This window comes from Colias croceus, chromosome 15 (assembly GCF_905220415.1).
Source record: "Colias croceus chromosome 15, ilColCroc2.1".
Classification (NCBI taxonomy): domain Eukaryota; kingdom Metazoa; phylum Arthropoda; class Insecta; order Lepidoptera; family Pieridae; genus Colias; species Colias croceus.
In genome coordinates, this window is record NC_059551.1 from 8,569,145 (window position 1) to 8,589,796 (window position 20,652).

Here is a 20,652-nt window from a genome sequence, read left to right on the forward strand (position 1 = left end):
TTAATGCCCAAAGCCCAAGCCTAAACCCTAGACCATACTAGACTTTGAAGTTCCGTCCAATCCACTAATCTTCAGAATTACGATAATACAATTTTATTATGAGGACTTGAGGACAATACAAATCGAGACGTGACGTCATCACATGCCAGCACGTATCTTGCTCATTCCTGAACGTTATTTAATAATTTCATAAGATTTGCCCTATTTCCATATTATAAAGTACTAGCTGTCGGCCCCGGTTTCGCTCGGGTATACCTATATGTTTTCTTTCTTATATGTATTAGAGATGAGTAGTTGAGAGTTCCATTTTATTCATAGATATTTATATTAAAAGGTGTTTTTCTTGTTTTTATAAGCTTAGTTTAACTGTTAACATAAATTAGACAAATTACAATATCCATGCGTAAAATTATTTAAAATGGACTTTTATATCCAAAAATTTTGATACGAAGTAGAGCTTATTTTATTGAAAAACTAGCTTCCGCCCGCGACTCCGTCCGCGCGGAAAAATTAAGAAAAATTACGATTTTTTTTTCTAGGTATTTTTCCGGGATAAAAAGTATCCTATTTTATGCCCACGATAATAAGGTATAATAATTATACCAAGTTTCATCGAAATCGAACCGTTAGTTTTCACGTGATCCCTGAACATACGGACAGACAGACAGACAGACAGACAGACAGACAGACAGACAGACAAAAATTTTTTTAATCACATATTTGGGCTTGGTATCGATCCAGTAACACCCCCTGCTATTTATTTTTTCAATATTTTCAATGTACAGAATTGACCCTTCTACAGATTTATTATATGTATAGATGTTGTTTATAGGTACATTGTTTTTACAAATACAAAATTTTGTTTGTACATAATATTACAGTAAATAAGATTTCAAGCAATCTTATATCGACGCTCAAAGCATAAAAGGGAACAGAGCTTTTCAGAACCCGAAACTTTCCATTATCTATATTGGAATTTGGAATCACTAAATAAAACGACCTCACCCACATTAGAGCAGATACAACCTCTTCTAATCTAATTGCTTGTGTTTCCGAACAAAAATCGGATACCACTTAATTGAACAAAGTTTTTTCTATATCTCTAGGGGTTTTGCGTCATTTAAATGAAAGCGGCATTCAATCTTCCTCTCTGTTAAGTTACGCAATTATTCAACTTAGAATATACTTATCTTGAACTTGAGACCTTATTTTTAGCACTTTCGTGAAAGGAAATTGTGCGAAAGTTATTAATAGGATTTTGAAGAAATTCTGTTGTAAATTGAACAACGTAATTATACATTTTCAACTGAGATTAAATTCACAAGAATTTTGTGTCTTTCTTCAAACATAATCGTAGGATTTCATTGTCTCCTTATAAGAATTTATGTAACTTGCTATCAATATATTTCATTTAATTCCACAAAGACTACTAAAAGAGAAACTTTCTGTTGCGGAATGCAAAAAATGATTACCTCTTTCAATGAAAACCTTGAAGATACCTTGAATTTAAAGGACAGTCGTTATCTTTACATTCCTTCTACATTCATAAAAAGGTTATTTTCATATTAAACTCACAAAACAACTTAATCGTCGTGACAATCCACAGACTTTTAGAACAACACAAATAAGTCTGTAGCGAAAACAGGCAACAAAATTAATTTATTTAAAACAATTTTGCGCCTAACACCTACCAGCTGCCTCGCTAGTCTTCTTTACTCGTATATATAAGGCACACTAATTAACTTATGTACTAACTCTATTTCACGCTATATTTGTCGACTTAGGTGTGCAAAAGTTTATAATTCTCTCTGTGAAATATGAAAGTTTCTTTTACCTTGTTGAGTAATGTCTATTCTACACTTCTGTTTTCTTAATCAAGAGATGGCAATTATTTTTGAGCGTTTCGGACATTGAAACCTATTTGGTTATAATTAGTAAAATGACTTTCAAGTTTTTAGTAATCACTGGACAGTCAAAGGTTGTTCAAATTAAATTACGTGTAGGTATGTATCTTTGTCAACCACTGTACCAAGGAGGCGGTCGTAGAACCGAGGGGTCCTGAGTTCGATTCCCGGTGGAGACGAAGAAAAAAAAAATGTCTCGGTCTGGTAGGACACAGAAGGCTGATCACCTACTTGTCCCTAAAGAAAATCGATCAGTGAAACAGATGTATACATAATGCATCTGCCCCTTTCCCCACTACGGGGACACGGGACTTCACATGTGATTATCTTTGTATCGTAATCTTTTTATGTAATCTTTTTCAAGTTCTACATTTGAAAAAAAGTAGTAGGTAAATATAATAAAGTGGTATGCTTGTCTACAAAGCCTAATTAATATCTACATCTTAAAATCATTCATCGAGCCAATTTTAATGACTTACTGTACTATAAAACATGTCACAACCATTATATCGCACAGCATTGCCAACAAAATATCCTGTATTTGAGAAAGCGTTACAAATATAAATGTATTACTGTAATGTAATACCTACTTGGTAGGCACAAAATCGCACTTATACAAACCCACAAACATCTAATAATTATTAATATAATATTAAAAGAAGGTAGTACCAACTTTGAGGTATATGAGCTATAACCAGACAATTTTTGTAATGAAATATGCGAACCTGGTGTTGTCAGGGAAAAATAATCTATTCGAGTCTCGTGACTTCGTAATTTATATCACTTTAATTTTAACGAACACATGCGCTGGATGACGCGTATAAATTCTTCAAATTGTTTAATTATATAAATTTCACATCACCAAAGATCATCATGACGTATAGTTTTGATCATTTAACGTACCTATATACTTATGCAATAATAATTTTATGAAAAGGGAAATAGATAACATTTCCCAAGCCTTTGCTGCAACGACTAACAAAGCTGCAACAAAACACTGATCATCAGATTAAATGCCGTCAGTGAGGTTTGATTGGTCATACGCTACGTAAGGATCCGGACCACTTACCAAAGTTCGCATTGGATTGAAATCCCCAGAGGAAACGGAATCGTAGTTGTTAAGTTGTCTGCTAAACTTGCGATAGACTATAATAATCGTACCGACAAGTCAATTGGAAAATGATGGAGTAAAAGCTTACATGTGTTTTAAGATACATATATGCAATCTTTGGCCTCATACCTCAATATGATGGCAGTAGAACCGAAATTACCAAACTAATTATGAGAAAACTGCAAAGCATATGTATCATTATTGGGATTAAATTTTATAACTTAGTCTGTAAGTTTCCTTTTCAAAAAAGATGGTGGATAAGTTCAATTTCCTTGATGTTCTGATTCCTATCTAAACCTTCGCCCAATTTCTAGAGATCCATCTACCGATATTTACCCTCTATATACATTTACCTAGACTAGGTATCTTTACACAGCACTCTGACGTTCGTTTACAATAGACGAAGCTTCAGTCAATCTTCACTAATTTGAGCATCTCTAGGAAATAGATTGCTGTATGACCTACTAAGATTAGATTTGTTCTACAGGTAAACTTCACATGGTCGTTGCACAAAGGACTTTCCAAGCAAAAATGTTTCAGATGCCATTGTTTGAAATTGCAAAGGATATTTTTAGAACTTCGTCTACTAAGTATATAGGAAAATATTAGATAGGTAAATAAAAATGATTCAAAAGCTAAAGGAACGAAATTCTGAATATACATATAGGTACATAACTACATAATATATTGTGCACGCAACAAATACAAGAATTTCTTTTGAATAAACTATGAGCTATAAAATTGTTGTTTGAATCCATTTCAATGTCAAAGAAAACTAATATCGTTGCTACAAAAGTGATTCGTAAATCCAATATGAAGTCAAACTGCGTTTATGTATTTAGAATCAATAAATAAATGTTTGTTAAATAATAAAAATCTTTCTTCCTTCCTGTATACGATTATAATCTATACTAATATTATAAAGCTGAAGAGTTTGTTTGTTTGAACGCGCTAATCTCAGGAACTACTGGTCCGATTTGAAAAATTATTTCGGTGTTAGATAGCCCATTTATCGAGGAAGGTTATAATATATCATCATCCTAAGACCAATAGGAGCGGAGCAATGCGGGTGAAACCGCGTGGCACAGCTAGTATTATATATAATATCAACGATTTTTAGTCATAGGAACATATTATACATTATTCAACTAAAATAAATACAATGTTTTGCACTAGTACAGCTATTAATAAATTCAAATTGAACGTCAGGTCAATTCAAATTCAACGCATAAGACATATGAGATAAGAATGTGGTAGTACACATTAGTATCTATCAGCTATAAACTAGTACCACAGCTAGTACGTAAGAAGATAGAACTTTTGTTCAGTGAGAAATATGAAATATATTTGTGAATATATTTTGTGAAAATCGGAAAAATATGTATTGATCCTTATTGATCTATTAATTTTATGACTTTTAATTTGTATAATGGACAATGTAGGTAGGTATAATAAAGAATATATTATAAGAAAGAAAATGGCTGAACGGTTTTAAATTTTCTTTTTCAGAAGTTTATCGAATTTGTTTACGCTTGGATACATTTTTAAAAACTTATTTAATTATAAAAACGTATTAAGTAAGTACATAAGTATTCATGGAAAAATAAACATCTCACAGAAAAACACAGATATTTTAGCCATAGAACAATGTCCGAAATTAATCATTCATCTTGTCACAAGTGACAATCCAAGCCATAAAAAATTGTCCAACTATCACGTCTATTCTCAAAGGCAGTGTTTATCTTACGAGCTCAAGTTTTTGTGAGAAGTTTCAATGTTCGGTATTTAGGCTGAACGGTCGACTTTGTCGAAAGGTCTACAAACTTCGAATTCCCAGGCTGCTTCGAAGTCCCTTTAAACACTCGTCCAGACTTTTATTTCTTTGTACACTTTTAGTGTTAACAAAAGTGACTTTTACATGTTTTCATAAATAAAAGAACGGACTGGGTTCAGTAAAAATGAAAAACGAAGTTGTAACAGCGCATTAGCATTTACACCGTATACAATTTTGTTGATCTTAAAGTTTTACGTGATGACGTGAGGCACTGCATGCGATTAGATGAACATGAAGCAACTGCTTTATATAGAGCTGAAGTTTAAGAACTTTTATTATTGTAAACTTTCTTATCTACCTACACATGATAGATAGGGAGGCGAAGAGGGGAAATTTCTGCAATACTCGAGCGTGGCAGTTTAAGTTATGAGAGATACCTTAGACCTAATAGAACAACCTTGTTAACTATTTAGCTCTTTAAGTAGTGACGCGCGCCTAGGATAGACGATCAGATTAGTAAAAAAAAATCGATAGTCTGAAATACTCGAGCGCGTCAGATTAAGATATTGGGGGTTGATTTTAGTGTTTTAAGACTAAATTTAACTAATCTGACGATAAGTCCTTGACGCCGCCAAGTTATAGGGTCGCGAACTTGTAAAAAAAAAAACGTTAATCCGGCATTCTCGAGCGCGATTGTTTTTATTTTTATTTTGAAGAATATAATCTAAAACTTACTAAAAATACAAAATCTGCCGGTTTCCGCGTGACCGGAAGTCTGGAGGAGCCATTTCGTCTTCCGAAAAACGCGTTGCAGTATATAAGTCGCGAACGATACATTTTACAAAAAAAAAGTTTGAATAAACAAAAAAGGTAATTTTATTTTACACAAAAAAGGTCTCTTTACATTTTTGTCCAAAGTTAAAACTTTTTGACTTGAAGCATCATAAAAACTCAAACTCCCGGTTTTTTGAGTATATCTCGAAAACTGAGGGTGTTAAGAAAAATTGATATGAAATAACGATGATTAAAAAAAAAGAGACTCTCAAACCTTTTTCGGTCAGATTAAGAGAACCCACCAACATTTTTGTCAGATTAAGAAAATATGCTTTCAGGAGACCGAGATAAACCTCCCCTATGAAAATCTGACGCGCTCGAGTATTTCAAAAGGACTTTTTTTTTTCTGCATTTTCAAAAATTCATCGTAACTTATCGTCACGCCGAAATCGTCAGTTTTTTTAAGGGGAGCTTCCTTGGGGCCTACTTAACAGCCCTTCCGAAAATCTGACGCGCTCGAGTAAATTTTTTTTTTTTGCATTTTTGACGAATTAATATGCCTAGCCCCACCACGCAAACCGGCAGATTAGTATACCGTTGTTATCAGAGGCACTTGGGGCATACGTAGTATGAATATCTGACGCGCTCGAGAATGCCCAAGTAACTATTTTTTTTTACATTTTTGAAAATCCGTACACGCCAAACCCACCGCTAAAATGGTTTTTACCATAGAAGCTTTTCTTTTCGAAATTATTTTATCTATCGATTTTGATAAGTCTCGACGGCGCCGTTTAATTACGCCATTTAGCTACCTCGCCTCCCTATCTATGAATGGAATTCACGATACAAATGTAAACCTTCATATTCCTATTGGAATTTCATTTTTTTTAGTTCTTAAGAGGACCAAAAAAACTGATTTATTAAGATTCTGGTAACTGGTAGCCGGGTAGTTGCGATTTATTTGACAAAACACGTTGCATTATATTTTTACAATAACATAATTGAAAAAAAATAACATTATAACATAACCTAGTAATTGAAAAAAAAATAACATTATAATATTACCTAATATTGTCTGGCTAACGAAAGATGAGACTGGAAAAAGGCGGCAAATTCAAAAAATCAACATATCGCACCTTCGGTAGAACAAGGGCATAATTTATTGTCATAAATTGCCAAAATGACTTAAATATGCAGAAATGCTTTAAAAAGGCCCTTTCAACTGGAGGGACAAAGACATTCGTTTAATTCCTACAAAAAACAGCCAGATTGAAACAGTGGCGTTGTCATTTTGGCGCTATTTTGTTTCTCTCTTGGCGAGACAAAGTCTCATTGGTTAGTTGTGCCATCGGCGGGGACTGAGCTAGCTGTCACTTGGAGCGCTAACGTCGTTTATGTAAATATGCCCTATAATGTTTTTGATTTCTGGAACGACAAGGCCATATCTGTCACACTTATGCCTAGTTTACGATTTAAAAATTGGGAGGACAAAGTCGTTCAGACAATTGTGCCCTTGTCTGTCCAAGATTTGTTATACTCCATGGTCTTAAAAGTAACATTTTATTCCGATAATTGCTGTAGAGAGCAAAAAAACAAGTTAGTTTTTTAGAAATTTAAACGATAGGACTGCCAATCAAAATACAACAAACATACCCTCACACCCACAAATCTATCCTCAAAAACTTTCGAGTTTACATAATAAATAATAATATTAGTAAGATATTTATTCGTAAATAATTATTTTTCTTTTTCAAATTTGTTTTTGGAATGTATTATTTTGCTGTGAACACATTGCCTATAAAATCGATCATACATAAATTAGGGGACCCAGCATAAAGCCGATGCCGTCCATTCTGGAATGAAAAACGTGCAAAAAAAGCTGGCCCAATATCAATATGCACTCCGGCAGAATACATAAGCCTTATAAAAAATGCCACGAAAGAGGAGGAATTATTTAATGTCAAGGAATTGAATTATGATTCTTTCTTGTTCTGTTATCTTAATATAATATTATTCCAATTTTTAAAGCGATTCCAAAGAATTTTGCTAGGAAACATAATAGTTTCAGATTGTTGAAGATGTGTAATGGCTGATTAGTAAGTTTTGATCTCTATTTTTGTGATAAAGTACTGCGGCTTTCTAAAGTGTTTAAGAAAATAAAACATTTATACAAAAAAACACGTTATTATCATTCCAAAATTATTAACTTAAAGCTTTAGATATGGCCATATTTACAAATTAATTTTCTTGTTGGTGGAACAAGGGCACAAATGTACACCTACTTAAGAAAAAAATATTATTAAAAAAAAACTAGCAGTTTTTAATATTTGTAAACGATACACCTAAAAGAATATAGTATATAGTTTATGTTATACAAAGCAGAACAACCATAAAAAAATTATTATCATAGCTAGACCACATTAAGTACTACAAATATCTTAAAATGGCTCTCCTGTAAAATTGCAAAAACTGTAATTGTGCCCTTGTTCTACCGAAGGTGCGATATGGCAACTTAGGTTATAGTTGGAAATATAGTTTTAATACTTTTATTTATTATTTTCTCTTACGAGCAAAAAAAAAACAACAAACTCTTCATCTTTATAATATTGTTTTAAGTAATATAGTACAGTTAAGTAATACAGATAGACAAAAAAGAACACCGAATGAAAGAAAGAAAAAACACAATAAAAATACAATTAAAGTTTGTTTAATCAATATAATCATATTAAATCTAAAAATTCAACCGCGAGTGAATAGTAAGAATCACTATCATTATCTCTGACTCTTATTATGAACCTTTCCATTTCTGCAGTTATTCCATCTTGTTTTTTATACTATCTTCAACACGAATAACATGGTCCGGTCATAGAAGAAATCTCGTCAAGATACTGATTTTGTGTCTTTAAACATTTTGAACGAAACAGATCATTCAATTTTTTTTTATTGTTGCTTGAATAGTTTATAACTGGACTATTGGTATCATCCATGTTACCTGCAAAATAATAAATATTTCAAAATGAATAGTATCAAAATATCAAAGTCACACTTAACAATGCATTGAGATATTTCACGTAAACACTCTTGTTTTTCCTTGAAAACTACATCTTTTTCAACTTGTTTCTTTTCAAATTTACTAATCATAGTAAAAAAAACCTTTTTTAAGTCGCTTTTCAATGTTTTCGTCTCGTTTTCAATTAGAAATCACTAAAATCGCGGAAATAATGTTCACTTTGACACAATGAATAAGGAATCACATGGAAGTGACATAGGGTAACGGGTACTAACCTTGGCACCCCCCCAGTGATTGGCACTTTGAGGTTTAACATGCAATTATTATGGTTCGCTGACTAATTACCAAAAATAAAATTTACCAAATAATACCCCCATTATTTATGGGCAACACTAAATGGTAGTTATGAATTTTAATAACTCGTAACACGTAGAAAAAAAATCTTTTCTGTCATGGTTCCGAGCGCAACAACTTTATCGTGATTTTTTAACAAATTTTGCTAATACTGGGTAAGTTTGTAAGTTGTTTTTCTTTGTTACTAGATTAATAAATGTTTGGTGTGTTGTTTGTACTTGTTAATGAGTTATTATATTACGATTTTGAGGCAAAATTTGTCATAAAAATCTGTTCATTATTGAGTTCTTGGGGTGCCAATGACTATGAGCCATGTTTTGTATGAGAGTACAGTTTTTTGGCACGGGGGCCAATGAATAGATAACGGTTTAACAATTATCCATGTTAGATTTTGGACTTTTTATGACGTGCATTAAAAGTTCTATTCATAAAAAGCCATATTATGGTGATAGTGAGTCTGCATCCAAATTTTGGCAGGGCCAATTATTGTACTTTTAAGGCGATTGGCAGGGCCAATCATTATACTCGTATGGTGCCAATAATTATACCTACTTTTAATGAGGAGTAGTAGTGATGTGCTAACGTTCATGTGATTTATTAGGTAAATAATTATAATAACAATAACAGGCCTGATAGAAAGTAACATTGCCTCCTACGCAGAAGGTCCTGGATTTCATTTCTTCATAACAAAATCATGTTGTGTCTAAGGTGCTATAACATGTAGGTATAATAATATGTAATTAAAAAAAGGTATTTAATTTAGGTAGTAAACACAATGTTGGATGGTGCTATGTGAATTAAGCCAGATTTTTTTATTATTATTCAATTCAACAAAGATATTCAAGATAAATCATTTTACATCTTGCATTTTTTTCAATCTCTATTAGGAAGAGCGAGAACGTATGAGAGGCGGACCAATCACGAAGCGAGCGGACGCCCATTTTCAATTCGATTCTTTAATCTGCATGGCTTATAACAGTTAATAGATACCTAGCTACTATTTGTTGCAGCATTTTATTATTACAAGCCTATTCCCAACACTATTTGTTCTCCGTCGTATTGATTGGCATACCACGTGTATAATTATTGGCAGTGCCAGTCATTGTACCTTTCACTATGTTAATCACTATACCACCGAGTGCCAATAATAGTGCCATGGGGACTTTTTCAATATTTGTTTAATTTTATCATGTAAAGTCTTATTAATACAGCTAAATTTTGATTCGAAATGGTTCCTAATATATTTTACAATCAAATGCCATAAAGTGTAGGTCACTAGTATAAACGGTTGATTTTACACAAGCGTTAAAAGTCAGTAAATTGCTTTAGGTGCCAATCATTGTACCTCTTACCCTACCTACAAAAAAAGTGTGGCCGGCGCCATATTGCTTGTAACAAAACATGGCGGTGTTTAGTGCCGAGAATATATCGATAAACATTATTATGTTTATCGATATAAAAATAATATTAATATAATTTTTTTGAAGTTATACTTCTTTTGGCGCGTAACTTGTAACGCGTGTACATAAACACACACTCTTTTTTATTTATTTTAACTTTATTGTACAAAACATAGAAGTAAAATTACAAATGGAAAAAATGACAATGCCGTAATAAGTATGACGATGGCTGCTCGTGACGGTAACACCTATACAGGGTTACTTGTAAAACACCAGCAACCTCGCCGGACAAGATAGCTAACCCTGTATAATTTGATAAATCCAGTTCAATTTTGACTTCGATATAAGGATTACGGTAGACTTACAATTTGGTAATTTCAGTTTTGAGGAATGTAATATAATGAAACAACATAATATATACTAATATAGGTATATAATAGTATTTTATTACGATGAACAACACAATATACAGTAATTGTATTTATTTATTTATAAATAATAGACAAAAAAAACAATAATATATAATAATAGAGAAAATTATAGAGCTAAACTATTTTGTGTAGCCTGGAATGCACTCAGATACACTCTGTTCATTTTTGAGTTCGGGATTTGAGGCTCAACTGGTACCTGGAAATGAAATGTCACAGTTTACATTAACTAGCATTGTTCACTTTACATTTAAACTAAAATGCAATACATTTTAATTAAAAGGGCAATGCTGATGGTTTGAAATTAATATCAACATTAGGGCTTACAATAGCGGAACTTGAATTTATATTTTTGGTTTTATGGCATTGAAATGCTTTATAAATATAAATTTATAAAGAATAGAAAAATAACTTAAAACACCCCATGTATTTAAAGTAAATTGCACTTTCCCTCAGTCAATAACATTTCAACAACCAAATATCACCCAAGTTTGTACTCAAAAAATCATATAAAACCATCTCAGTTTGTTCACAGGCCTCCTTCAAAATAGGAGAAACGTTAGATTATAAATGACAGCCCTAAATCTAAATAAAAAGACCAAAAGTAAATTGGAAGACATCACATGTCTACAGATAAAAACCTCACCCTGTGTGAATGCAGCGGCAGACATACTGGTATAGCATCATCGTGCAGACTAATCACATCCATTGTTCTATTGAAAGCACTTTCCGGGAAATGTAGGGAACATACTATGATATTATATCCTTTACATTTGGCTTGATATTTTCATTTTCAATTGCTTCTAACCATTCTCCTTTTCTATTTTCACTTCTTGGTAACCTTCAAAAAATGAATTTTTAGGTTATTATAATTTTAGTCCTGACCTGACTTATTTATAAATACATTTTTAAAGTACCTACTATAAAAGCGATTAATCTTACTTAAGTTAAAATTCATATTAGGTAAATTTAAGTGTTTTATTTTTCCTTCTGCTGCTCTTGGCAAAATTAATTTGTTATTTTGGAAGTGTATTCACCAAAGCAACTATTCTTAAGATTAATGACACAGCCTTGGGAGACGCACGTCTTCATCGAACATTTTGCTGATGTCGATATTATAAGTCATCACTAGCACCCAAATTCATTATTTTACTAGAACGAAAATATACAAAATAAAGCTATATTTGGTAACAATTTTACACTGAACATAGTCTGTGAATACTCCTCAATTCAATATACATGAAAATAAGTAAATCAGCAAAGTAATAACTAATATTTCAGTCAAAACGTATACATACCGGTGCAAAGACAAACTTTTCTAGTTTTCATTCTTTCCGGAGCCACATCCCACAATACTGCGCTTTGGTATTATGCCACTATTTGTCCTTGACCACTCTATATATTTTAGACACAAATGTTTGTCACAATCACAAAAATATTCAATATTTTTCAATGTTTACTACGGAGCAATGACAGAGCATGTACATCATAATAACGAGAACATAAAATGGCGCCCGGCCACAGTAGGTATTTGAGCTAACTTCAAATGTCAAACGGTATAGAATTAGCACTGACTGACGTATAGTCATATATTTTCACTTAGCAGAATATTCATTAGTTAGAAAGAGACAGTATTCGTTTTATTATTTCGGTATCGAAATGCATGATATTTGTATAATCAGTTGTTTGTATAGAACATTATGCCCTGTCCATAGGATTCCTTAGTCATTGCTTTGACATATAAACAACTCAGGTTTTATTGACAATTACGTAATTATAAGTGTTGTCATATAAATTTTCGAAATAAAAAGCCAGTCTCATCTTTCGTTAGCCAAACTTTATCTACAAAAAGAACAACTATATTTTTTTATTAAAATTAGAACCAACTTATCTAAAAACTCCGACCTAGAACTTGCATGTAAAGAGATAAAGCTGTCAGTTTGACATTTCGATATGTCTGATGTCTACTGTCAATGTCATTTGCTTTGAAATTGCTATTTGTGTTGATACGGTTAAATTGCGTGTGTAATTTGTAATTTACAAACAATTTCATCAAAATTCAGTGTTCCTATTGATGTTAAACTGAATCAAATTCTTACAATCCTGCATCATCGTATTTTGTGCTGTTAACTGAAGATCAAATAATGCATCATGGTGAATGTTATGAAAGGAGTCCTTGTGGAATGGTAGGTAAATAAAACGCACATTTGTTTACCTACTATTTTAATAAAATTTTCTTTACAATATTATATGTACTACTAATAAGAATTGCCAACTGTAAAATTCACAATGTTGTCTAGATATTGAGAAAGAAAACAATATACATACTTACCACAAACCATTTTAATTAATCTTCAAGATAATCCAATTCCGGCGGTATATTAAAGCTTTGATCAATAACCTCATTTTCCATTTGAAAATTATTTTTTATGTAAGATTTTATTATGTAGATATTCTCAGTCCATCTGTTTATTGCAGCTTTTAAATCCTATCATGTAATGAATAACATTAAAACCATGCTCTTAGCAATTTTATTAAAAACCTACTTTAAATTATTAATACTTACTTGAGTCTCAGTTTTTAACTGAGCTATATACTCAGGATCGTTATCTCTGTACTTTTGTAGCTCCTTCTTAAGTTCCGATTCAAGTTTAGTTACCTTTTCTAGCTCTGCTAATATTTCATTTCTTTCTGCATTTGGTTCTCGACCAATCTGCGTTTGTAAGACAAAGTGATATCTTATTAAATCACACTAATTATTCATGAGACTGATATAGCTTTTTTTTTACATTTTCAGTAATTGTTGTAGTTATAATAGGTAATAAAAACTTTTTAAAATTATTTCTATGATAAATATTATAAATAAACTTACTGATTCAGCTGCAATTGTCTCCTCAGCTTTATTCAATTTCTTAGTAACATCATTCAGATCATTTTGGAGGTCATGCAATTTTCTCTTTTTTGCATTTTTAGCTTTACTAGATAGAAATAAAAATGACTATAAATTTATTTTTTATCCAACTTTACTACATCCACTACATCTTAATATATATAAATCTCGTGTCACAATGTTTATCCTCAATGGACACCTAAACCACTTAACCGATTAGAATAAAATTCGCACACCATGTGCAGTTCGATCCAACTTGAGAGATAGGATAGTTTAAATCTCAAATCGTTTTAGAGAAAGCGGGCGAAGCCGCGGGCGGTAAGCTAGTTAATTATAGATTTTGTACAGGATTATACAAACTTAACCCCATCCATCTCATAATTATTAAGCTAATTATAGTATTTACAAAATTCAATTAATTGTGTAGAATCTGGGTATGGATTATTTCTTATTATTTAAAACTGAATTGCTGTCTGCTAATTTCTTTTCTATAATAATTGATCTGTACCTTGGAAAAGACCAAAAATAAATTGAAGTTCCAATCTTCTCACTGTCCACCAAATGATCATCAACCAGACTCTGTACCACTTCTTTGACCGATTGCATTGTTATACCTTTCTCTTTTGGTGCTATCTTTTCTAATTCCTGGAGAAATTAATTAAATTTAATATAAATTGTAATGGAATGTTTTTCATGCATTGCAATAACTTTCAATAATTTTGACTCTTATCTTAAAAAATAAATAGATCAATTCAAAAAAACCTGTCTATCCTTGACTTGTATTTATTATAATGTATCTAACTTTACTTATGTATAATGTTACAATGTAACTTGTACCTTTAATTGAAAGAAATCTTTGCTCTGATGGAATATCTCCAACATCTTAGTTTTCTTCTCGTCAGCACTCAACCCCCTTTTCTTTGACATTTCAGTGATCCGGCAATGAAGCAGTTCCTTCTGCACTTGGATGAAACCCTCGCACTTGGTAGAAAGTTTATCCTACAAGATTTAGACGAAACCCATTTGTTTATATCCTCAGATATTGTTGATACACTTCAAGCAAGAGTTGATGATTTGATGGACCAACTGAGTATCCCGGTTCATGATAAAGGATTGTAAACCATCAAAAATATAAATAATTACTAATAGCATATAAAAAAGAAAATGGCGTCCAGGGAATCTGGTAGAGTAAAAGACGCGGAGAAGAAGAGGGTTTTAGATGACGCGGCAAGGAAAAGACGCGCTCGGAAAGCAGTGGAGGCTCTCGAACAGGACAACTTTCATGAAGATCCTCACGCCGACCTGGTTATGTCAAAAAAAGTACCCAAATTTGCAGATTCCAATGAGAAACCGACGAGAAAGAAAAAATCGAAAAGTGCAGAGTATTATAAGATGAGATTCAGGAAAACATTTGCCCAATTAGTTGAAGAGGATGCTAGTTATAGGCCAGATCCTCCAAATTATTTGTCAGCCCAAGCACCACCTTCTAAGTAAGCACTTAATTTTGATTTGCATTTATAAATACTTGTAGCTATATTGTAAATGTTAAAATATAAATGAATTTTAATAAAGACAAGCTGTAAGGTCAATGAAAGCTGATTATAAAATGTTTTACTCGCACACATCATAATACTCATAGTTGTAGCAACATGACTTATCGTAAAACTTATTTGTTTGAACGGATGCACAATTTCTTACTTTCAGATTTCCAGATAGACACTTCTGTGCTGTATGTGGTTTTCCGTCAAATTACACCTGTATTCCTTGTGGAGCGCGATATTGCTGCGTAAGATGTCTCGGCACCCACTTGGACACAAGATGCCTTAAATGGACTGCATAAAATTTCAAATAAATATTTTTTTCAAGCACGTTTTTTTTTAAATCCCGTTCGATTGTTTCGTAAATTCACAAAATTTCCCGCCTAAAACAATTTGTGAACACTGCCATCTGTTATCGGATAGACAAAATAATTTAAACAATGTAGTAGTTTTATATCGTGACACTAGATGGCGATGCATCACATTTTAAAAATTTCTTATCATAGGTTTATCCCGTACGGGAATTATTTTTATAAAAGAATTACTTTATCTATGTTGTTTTCTATTGAAAATCTTTAAAATTATTGGCTGTGAGTAAACATCAAAATTTCCCGCCTAAAACAATTTGTGAACACTGCCATCTGTTATCGGATAGACAAAATAATTTAAACAATGTAGTAGTTTTATATCGTGACACTAGATGGCGCTTCATCACATTTTTAAAATTTCTTATCACAGGTTTTTACCGTACGGGAATTATTTTTATAAAATAATTACTTATAGCTATGTTGTTTTCTATTAAAAATCTTGAAAATTAGTGGTTGTGAGTAAATATCAAAATTTCCCGCCTAAAACACTGCCATCTGTTATCGGATAGACAAAATAATTTAAACAATGTAGTAATTTTATATCGTGACACTAGATGGCGCTGCATAATGTTTAATAAAAAATATCTAATTTCTCATTTATATATTCAATTAAAGCATAAAATAATATTATGTGAAGTGTGAGTCTTTCATTAAAAAAGTTTGATTTTCTATTTTCTAAAATCTCAAGTCCTTATATGATTAGTTATACAAATATTTTAGTTTTCTATTCGACATTCGCAGGTAGCGTTGATGAAAAGCGACCACCACCGCCTATGAACATTGAAAGAGTGTCGTGCTTGGTGTCGTGTCTCTACAAATGATGCCTCATGCCTGCTTATTGGGTAAGGCAGGCAATAATATAAAATCAGTGTCGCACATCGAAATAAGGCAAATTATACATCTTTTTCTGCAGTCTCTTCCGCTCACGATAGTGATAGTAGGTACCTAATAAGAGCCTATGTTGTTGTAAGTTGGCAAACTTTCTACAGATTCTTATATTTTATTTAAGAGTATAAATAAAGGATTTTTCATGAGAAAATGAAGAAGCAGGGTGAGGAAGGATAGGGGTATATAATACTAATGTGAATGTATTATTTTATTTGAATTTTGTTAAGCTGTATGCGTTTTACCTTTTCAGTATCTAAATTTTATGGGCGAATAAGATTGAATTTTTGAAACAAAAAAAATACAACATGGACATACACTGCAAACCCCTTGTTATTTCAGCAAGGGTGATTGGTCACATTTGCGATAATTTAACATTTGTGGCAACAGCTGTCCCTGTATCCCTGCGCTAATGAAGGGTGGAGTGTGGACTTGTTTACAACGATTAGAACAAACACATTATCTATTGGGGAGACGTAGATAAGTACCTACTTCCATGTCCAATGTTGGGTTCATACACAAATTCACTATCTGTAAACATTAATCAAATAACTTTTCTTTAGCCAATCCAGAACTACGTTTATAAATTGAGACCTCAAAAGACCTTTCTCAAAAAATAAAAATATTGTTTTCTTCATGTTTAAAACTTATCGTTCCCGGGTGAGAATCTGCCTTCCGCCCTGGGGGACAAGTGTAGGGATACTTTCTTTAAATATTGTAAATATATTGTAGAAGTAGTCAATAAACGAAACAATGGCGTGTGATGTGATTCTGTGATATTAGTATTAGGATAGTTTCAACTTTTGTAGCATTTATTTTATTTACCCAGTATTTTAATATTTTTGACTTTGTATTTGTAATATTTTTAATTTAGTAATAATTCTATTTTTAATTCATTATGTGGCTGAAAATTGTGTTTTGTAAAAAAAAAAAAAAAAAAAAAAAAAAAAATGAAAATAATGTCTCTGGACAATATTCCAGAGGTGGCGCGAACACCCTGTGATGGCGGGTGCCTTTAATAAAAAAAAAAAAAAAAAAAAAAAAAAAAAAACTTATCGTTCCAGCAGTAGCGTTTCAAATGAATTATATAAAAAATAAGGAAAAAAAGTTTCCTCAAAAGACCATATTATAATACAAGATTGGTCAGAAGTAACTTTTTTGTAAAATGTACTAAGTCTAAAAAAATGGAGAAAAAATTACACATAGTTTTCTCATTTCTTATTACTTCTTTAAGTTTCAATTTAGAGCAAAAACATATATATTTATGGGAAAAAATTTGTATACCTAGTTTGGTTTCAAAGGGCCCCCAATTCTTGTGTGCCCTAGTGCCCCGGCATAGTCTAAGACGGCCCTGATCCCATACTTTTAAAAAATTGATTTACTACAATAGAATTGGAAAAAAACACCGAAATAGGTCAAAAAATTTTCCTGTCCGTCATGTGTGAAACCTGAAAACACTAGGTATAACTTGTGAAAAAATCCATCATTTGAGTTAAATTCTTTTTTTTAATATTCTAATCGACGATTGTAGGTCACTGAATGCGAATGATTAATTAATTCAGTGTCGTTTAATTGCAATTAATAAAAAACGAAAACTACAAGACTGTAACTATAATATATATATACCTATATATTTTTTTTTTATATTTCATAATTAAATGAGCATTATGAGTCGTGCACTTTTGGATTTTCCAAATAATCTTTTACTAAAATATGGTTATCATAATTTCCTAAAACGCTAATAAGTCAAAGTCGGTTAACTAGAAGGGATCACAATAGGAAGTAGGAAGTTAGTGATAACATTTTTTACACGTATAACTGGCAACTGACAACCACTACAATAGCCTTCTATGTTCGATATAAAACATGCCACCCCCTCCAGCCACGTGCTTATCAACAGCTGTTTATACCAGATGCTCTTCCTCTATTACTTGATACTGTGTCTATCAAACATTTTGTAAAAACTAAAAAGCTAAAGGTTGTAACGGACTGAAGAAAATGTTATGAACGTTCCTACAGTCGTTTCATTATAAGTGCTGTCGCTTATATCATATATGGCATATTACAAATTCCTTTAATTAATAATATGAAAATAATAATGAATGCTTTTTACACTATCTTCTGATACTTATTACATTCTTTAAGATAACCAATTAAATTTGGTGTGGACTATGGACAGTGGAGACTGTAAAAATATTTCTGACTTATATATTTTAAAAATACAAAAGTATTCGGTAAGTATTACGTTAATATAAGCAGGTTAAAGAACTATCAAAAATTGTGCCTGTCTATTCCAGCTAATCTCCAAATAGGCTGAACCAATGTGCCAGAACAACTGGTGCATTCATAAATTATTTTACGGAATTCTCTCGATTAGTAACTATTCAAACAATAAAGTTACTTCTGAATAGGAAACTTAATAACTATGGGAAGCGATACCCACTTTGAATGAACAACCACCAGTTAAATACATATAATTTTACTAAGTACCATGGTAACTGTTAATTCTATAGAGCAATTAAATTGAGTTAAAAATTAGATAGATTTCTTCATCTTTAAATATTTGTTGATTTTCCTGTAGCTAATTGGCTTAGACATTGATTAATGATCTGAAAAGAAGATTCATATCTTTTTCGCGCTATGGTTGCACGATATCAAATTCCCGCTTTTTATGACAGGCCACAGATCACTACATAATAAAACAAAGTCGCTTTCTCTGTCCCTATGTCCATCTTTAAGGACGCTGTCACAAATCTGCGTTACTCAAATTTAGGTATCTAACGTCGCCACGTGGTTCGCGGGAACATCGCGCTCACGTAAACATAGCGCATTCCATTTTATAGACCATCTTCATACTTGATATTATTTTTTTTTATATTTTTATTGAAATTGATTCCAGAAGATTACTGGGAACTTTAAAAATTCATTTTGTTACTACATATTATTAGTAGGTACGATCCTTATAAGTATTTTAGTGTATTCAACCAACTTAAAAAAGTGTGACTATTTTACAACAATTTGAATATGAATTGTATTATTGTATACAATATCGAAGCTTTTTAAGAAATGTATAAAATACTTTTTTAAGAATTATTATCGTACATAATATTATATGTTACCGGCAATATATTAAACCCGGCATTGTAAGCAATTCTTAGTAAATGTATGTTATTCCGAGAAACAGTCGGAATGAAATAAATTAAATTCGTTACCACACATTCACATTACCTATATCTTTAAATATGAACTTTTCCTAAGTAGCAAACACATTTGCAAATGTGGGTGGTTTTTGGGGTAGCTATTAACCAATATGAGGTCAAAACTAAAATCCAAGATGGCACCGACGAAAATTTGAAATCTTTTCGTCATGGGTGTCATTTTCAAGGAGTTGGAGTAGCTATTAAATAAGTATTAATCAATATGAGGTCAAATCTAAAATCCAAAATGGCGCCGACGACAATTTGACATTATTTCGTCACGGGTGTCATTTTCATGGTTTTTGGGGTAGCTATTAACCATTATGAGGTCAAAACTAAAATCCAAGATGGCGCCGACAAAAATTTTATATATTTTCTTCATGGGTGTCATTTTCATGGTTATTGGGGTAGCTATTAACGAATATGAGGTCAAAACTAAAATCCAAGATGGCGCCGACGAAAATTTTACATCTTTTCGACATGGGTGTCATTTTCATGGTTTTTGGGGTAGCTATTAACCAATATGAGGTCAAAACTAAAATTCAAGATGGCGCCGACGAAAATTTTACATATTTTCGTCATGGGTGTCATTTTCATGGTTTTTGGGGTATCTATTAACCAATATGAGGTCAAAACTAAAATCCAAGATGGTGTCGACGAAACTTTACATCTTTTCGGCATGGGTGTCATTTTCAAGGTTTTTGAGACAGCTATTACCAAATCCCCAATGTAACCGTCGATAATTAGGTATATTTTTCTTACTCCTTTAAAGTAAACTTAAATAAAATAACAAAAACGTTAACAACCACAGTTTTGTAGAAAGTCTTAAAAAAAACAATTTTAAAGAACATTAAAATGCATATTTAGAAATTTAATATAAAACGCAACTCTGTGGCAATCATGTTAATATTCTGACAGATATTAGTAACTTTAAATATATTCTTTAAATATATTCGCTAAACTTTATTTAAAATAAAGTTTATCTAAAACATTTAAACGAAGAGAATAAAATAAAAAAG

The 20,652-nt window shown here is 31.8% G+C and overlaps 2 protein-coding genes and 1 long non-coding RNA gene across 3 annotated transcripts; 2 read left to right on the forward strand and 1 right to left on the reverse strand.

Moving 5' to 3' along the window:
* Positions 1-10,794: 10,794 nt before the first annotated feature.
* LOC123698062 lies at positions 10,795-12,095 on the reverse strand. Its single transcript, XR_006752348.1, has 3 exons — positions 12,054-12,095; positions 11,402-11,596; positions 10,795-10,954 (listed from the first exon to the last, which is right to left on the reverse strand). It is a non-coding gene; the product is annotated as an uncharacterized LOC123698062 (long non-coding RNA).
* Positions 12,096-12,812: 717 nt separating this feature from the next.
* LOC123697886 (general transcription factor IIH subunit 5) lies at positions 12,813-14,764 on the forward strand. Its single transcript, XM_045644452.1, has 2 exons — positions 12,813-12,941; positions 14,578-14,764. Exons 1-2 carry the CDS (start codon positions 12,907-12,909, stop codon positions 14,762-14,764), a joined length of 222 nt encoding a protein of 73 aa, XP_045500408.1. The 5' UTR covers positions 12,813-12,906.
* A 45-nt stretch (positions 14,765-14,809) lies between these two features.
* Positions 14,810-15,510, forward strand: LOC123697885 (zinc finger HIT domain-containing protein 1). Its single transcript, XM_045644451.1, has 2 exons — positions 14,810-15,135; positions 15,350-15,510. The coding sequence occupies exons 1-2, from the start codon at positions 14,810-14,812 to the stop codon at positions 15,483-15,485; spliced, it is 462 nt and encodes a 153-aa protein (XP_045500407.1). The 3' UTR covers positions 15,486-15,510.
* The last annotated feature ends 5,142 nt before the right edge of the window (positions 15,511-20,652 follow it).

Excerpts from the sequence above, each read along its gene's own strand:
- LOC123697886 (XM_045644452.1), top strand. The coding sequence starts at position 12,907 with ATGGTGAATGTTATGAAAGGAGTCCTTGTGGAATG. Across the intron at positions 12,942-14,577 it reads AAAGGAGTCCTTGTGGAATG|TGATCCGGCAATGAAGCAGT; the intron begins GTAGGTAAATAA and ends TTGACATTTCAG.
- LOC123697885 (XM_045644451.1), top strand. The coding sequence starts at position 14,810 with ATGGCGTCCAGGGAATCTGGTAGAGTAAAAGACGCGGAGAAGAAGAGG. Across the intron at positions 15,136-15,349 it reads GCCCAAGCACCACCTTCTAA|ATTTCCAGATAGACACTTCT; the intron begins GTAAGCACTTAA and ends TCTTACTTTCAG.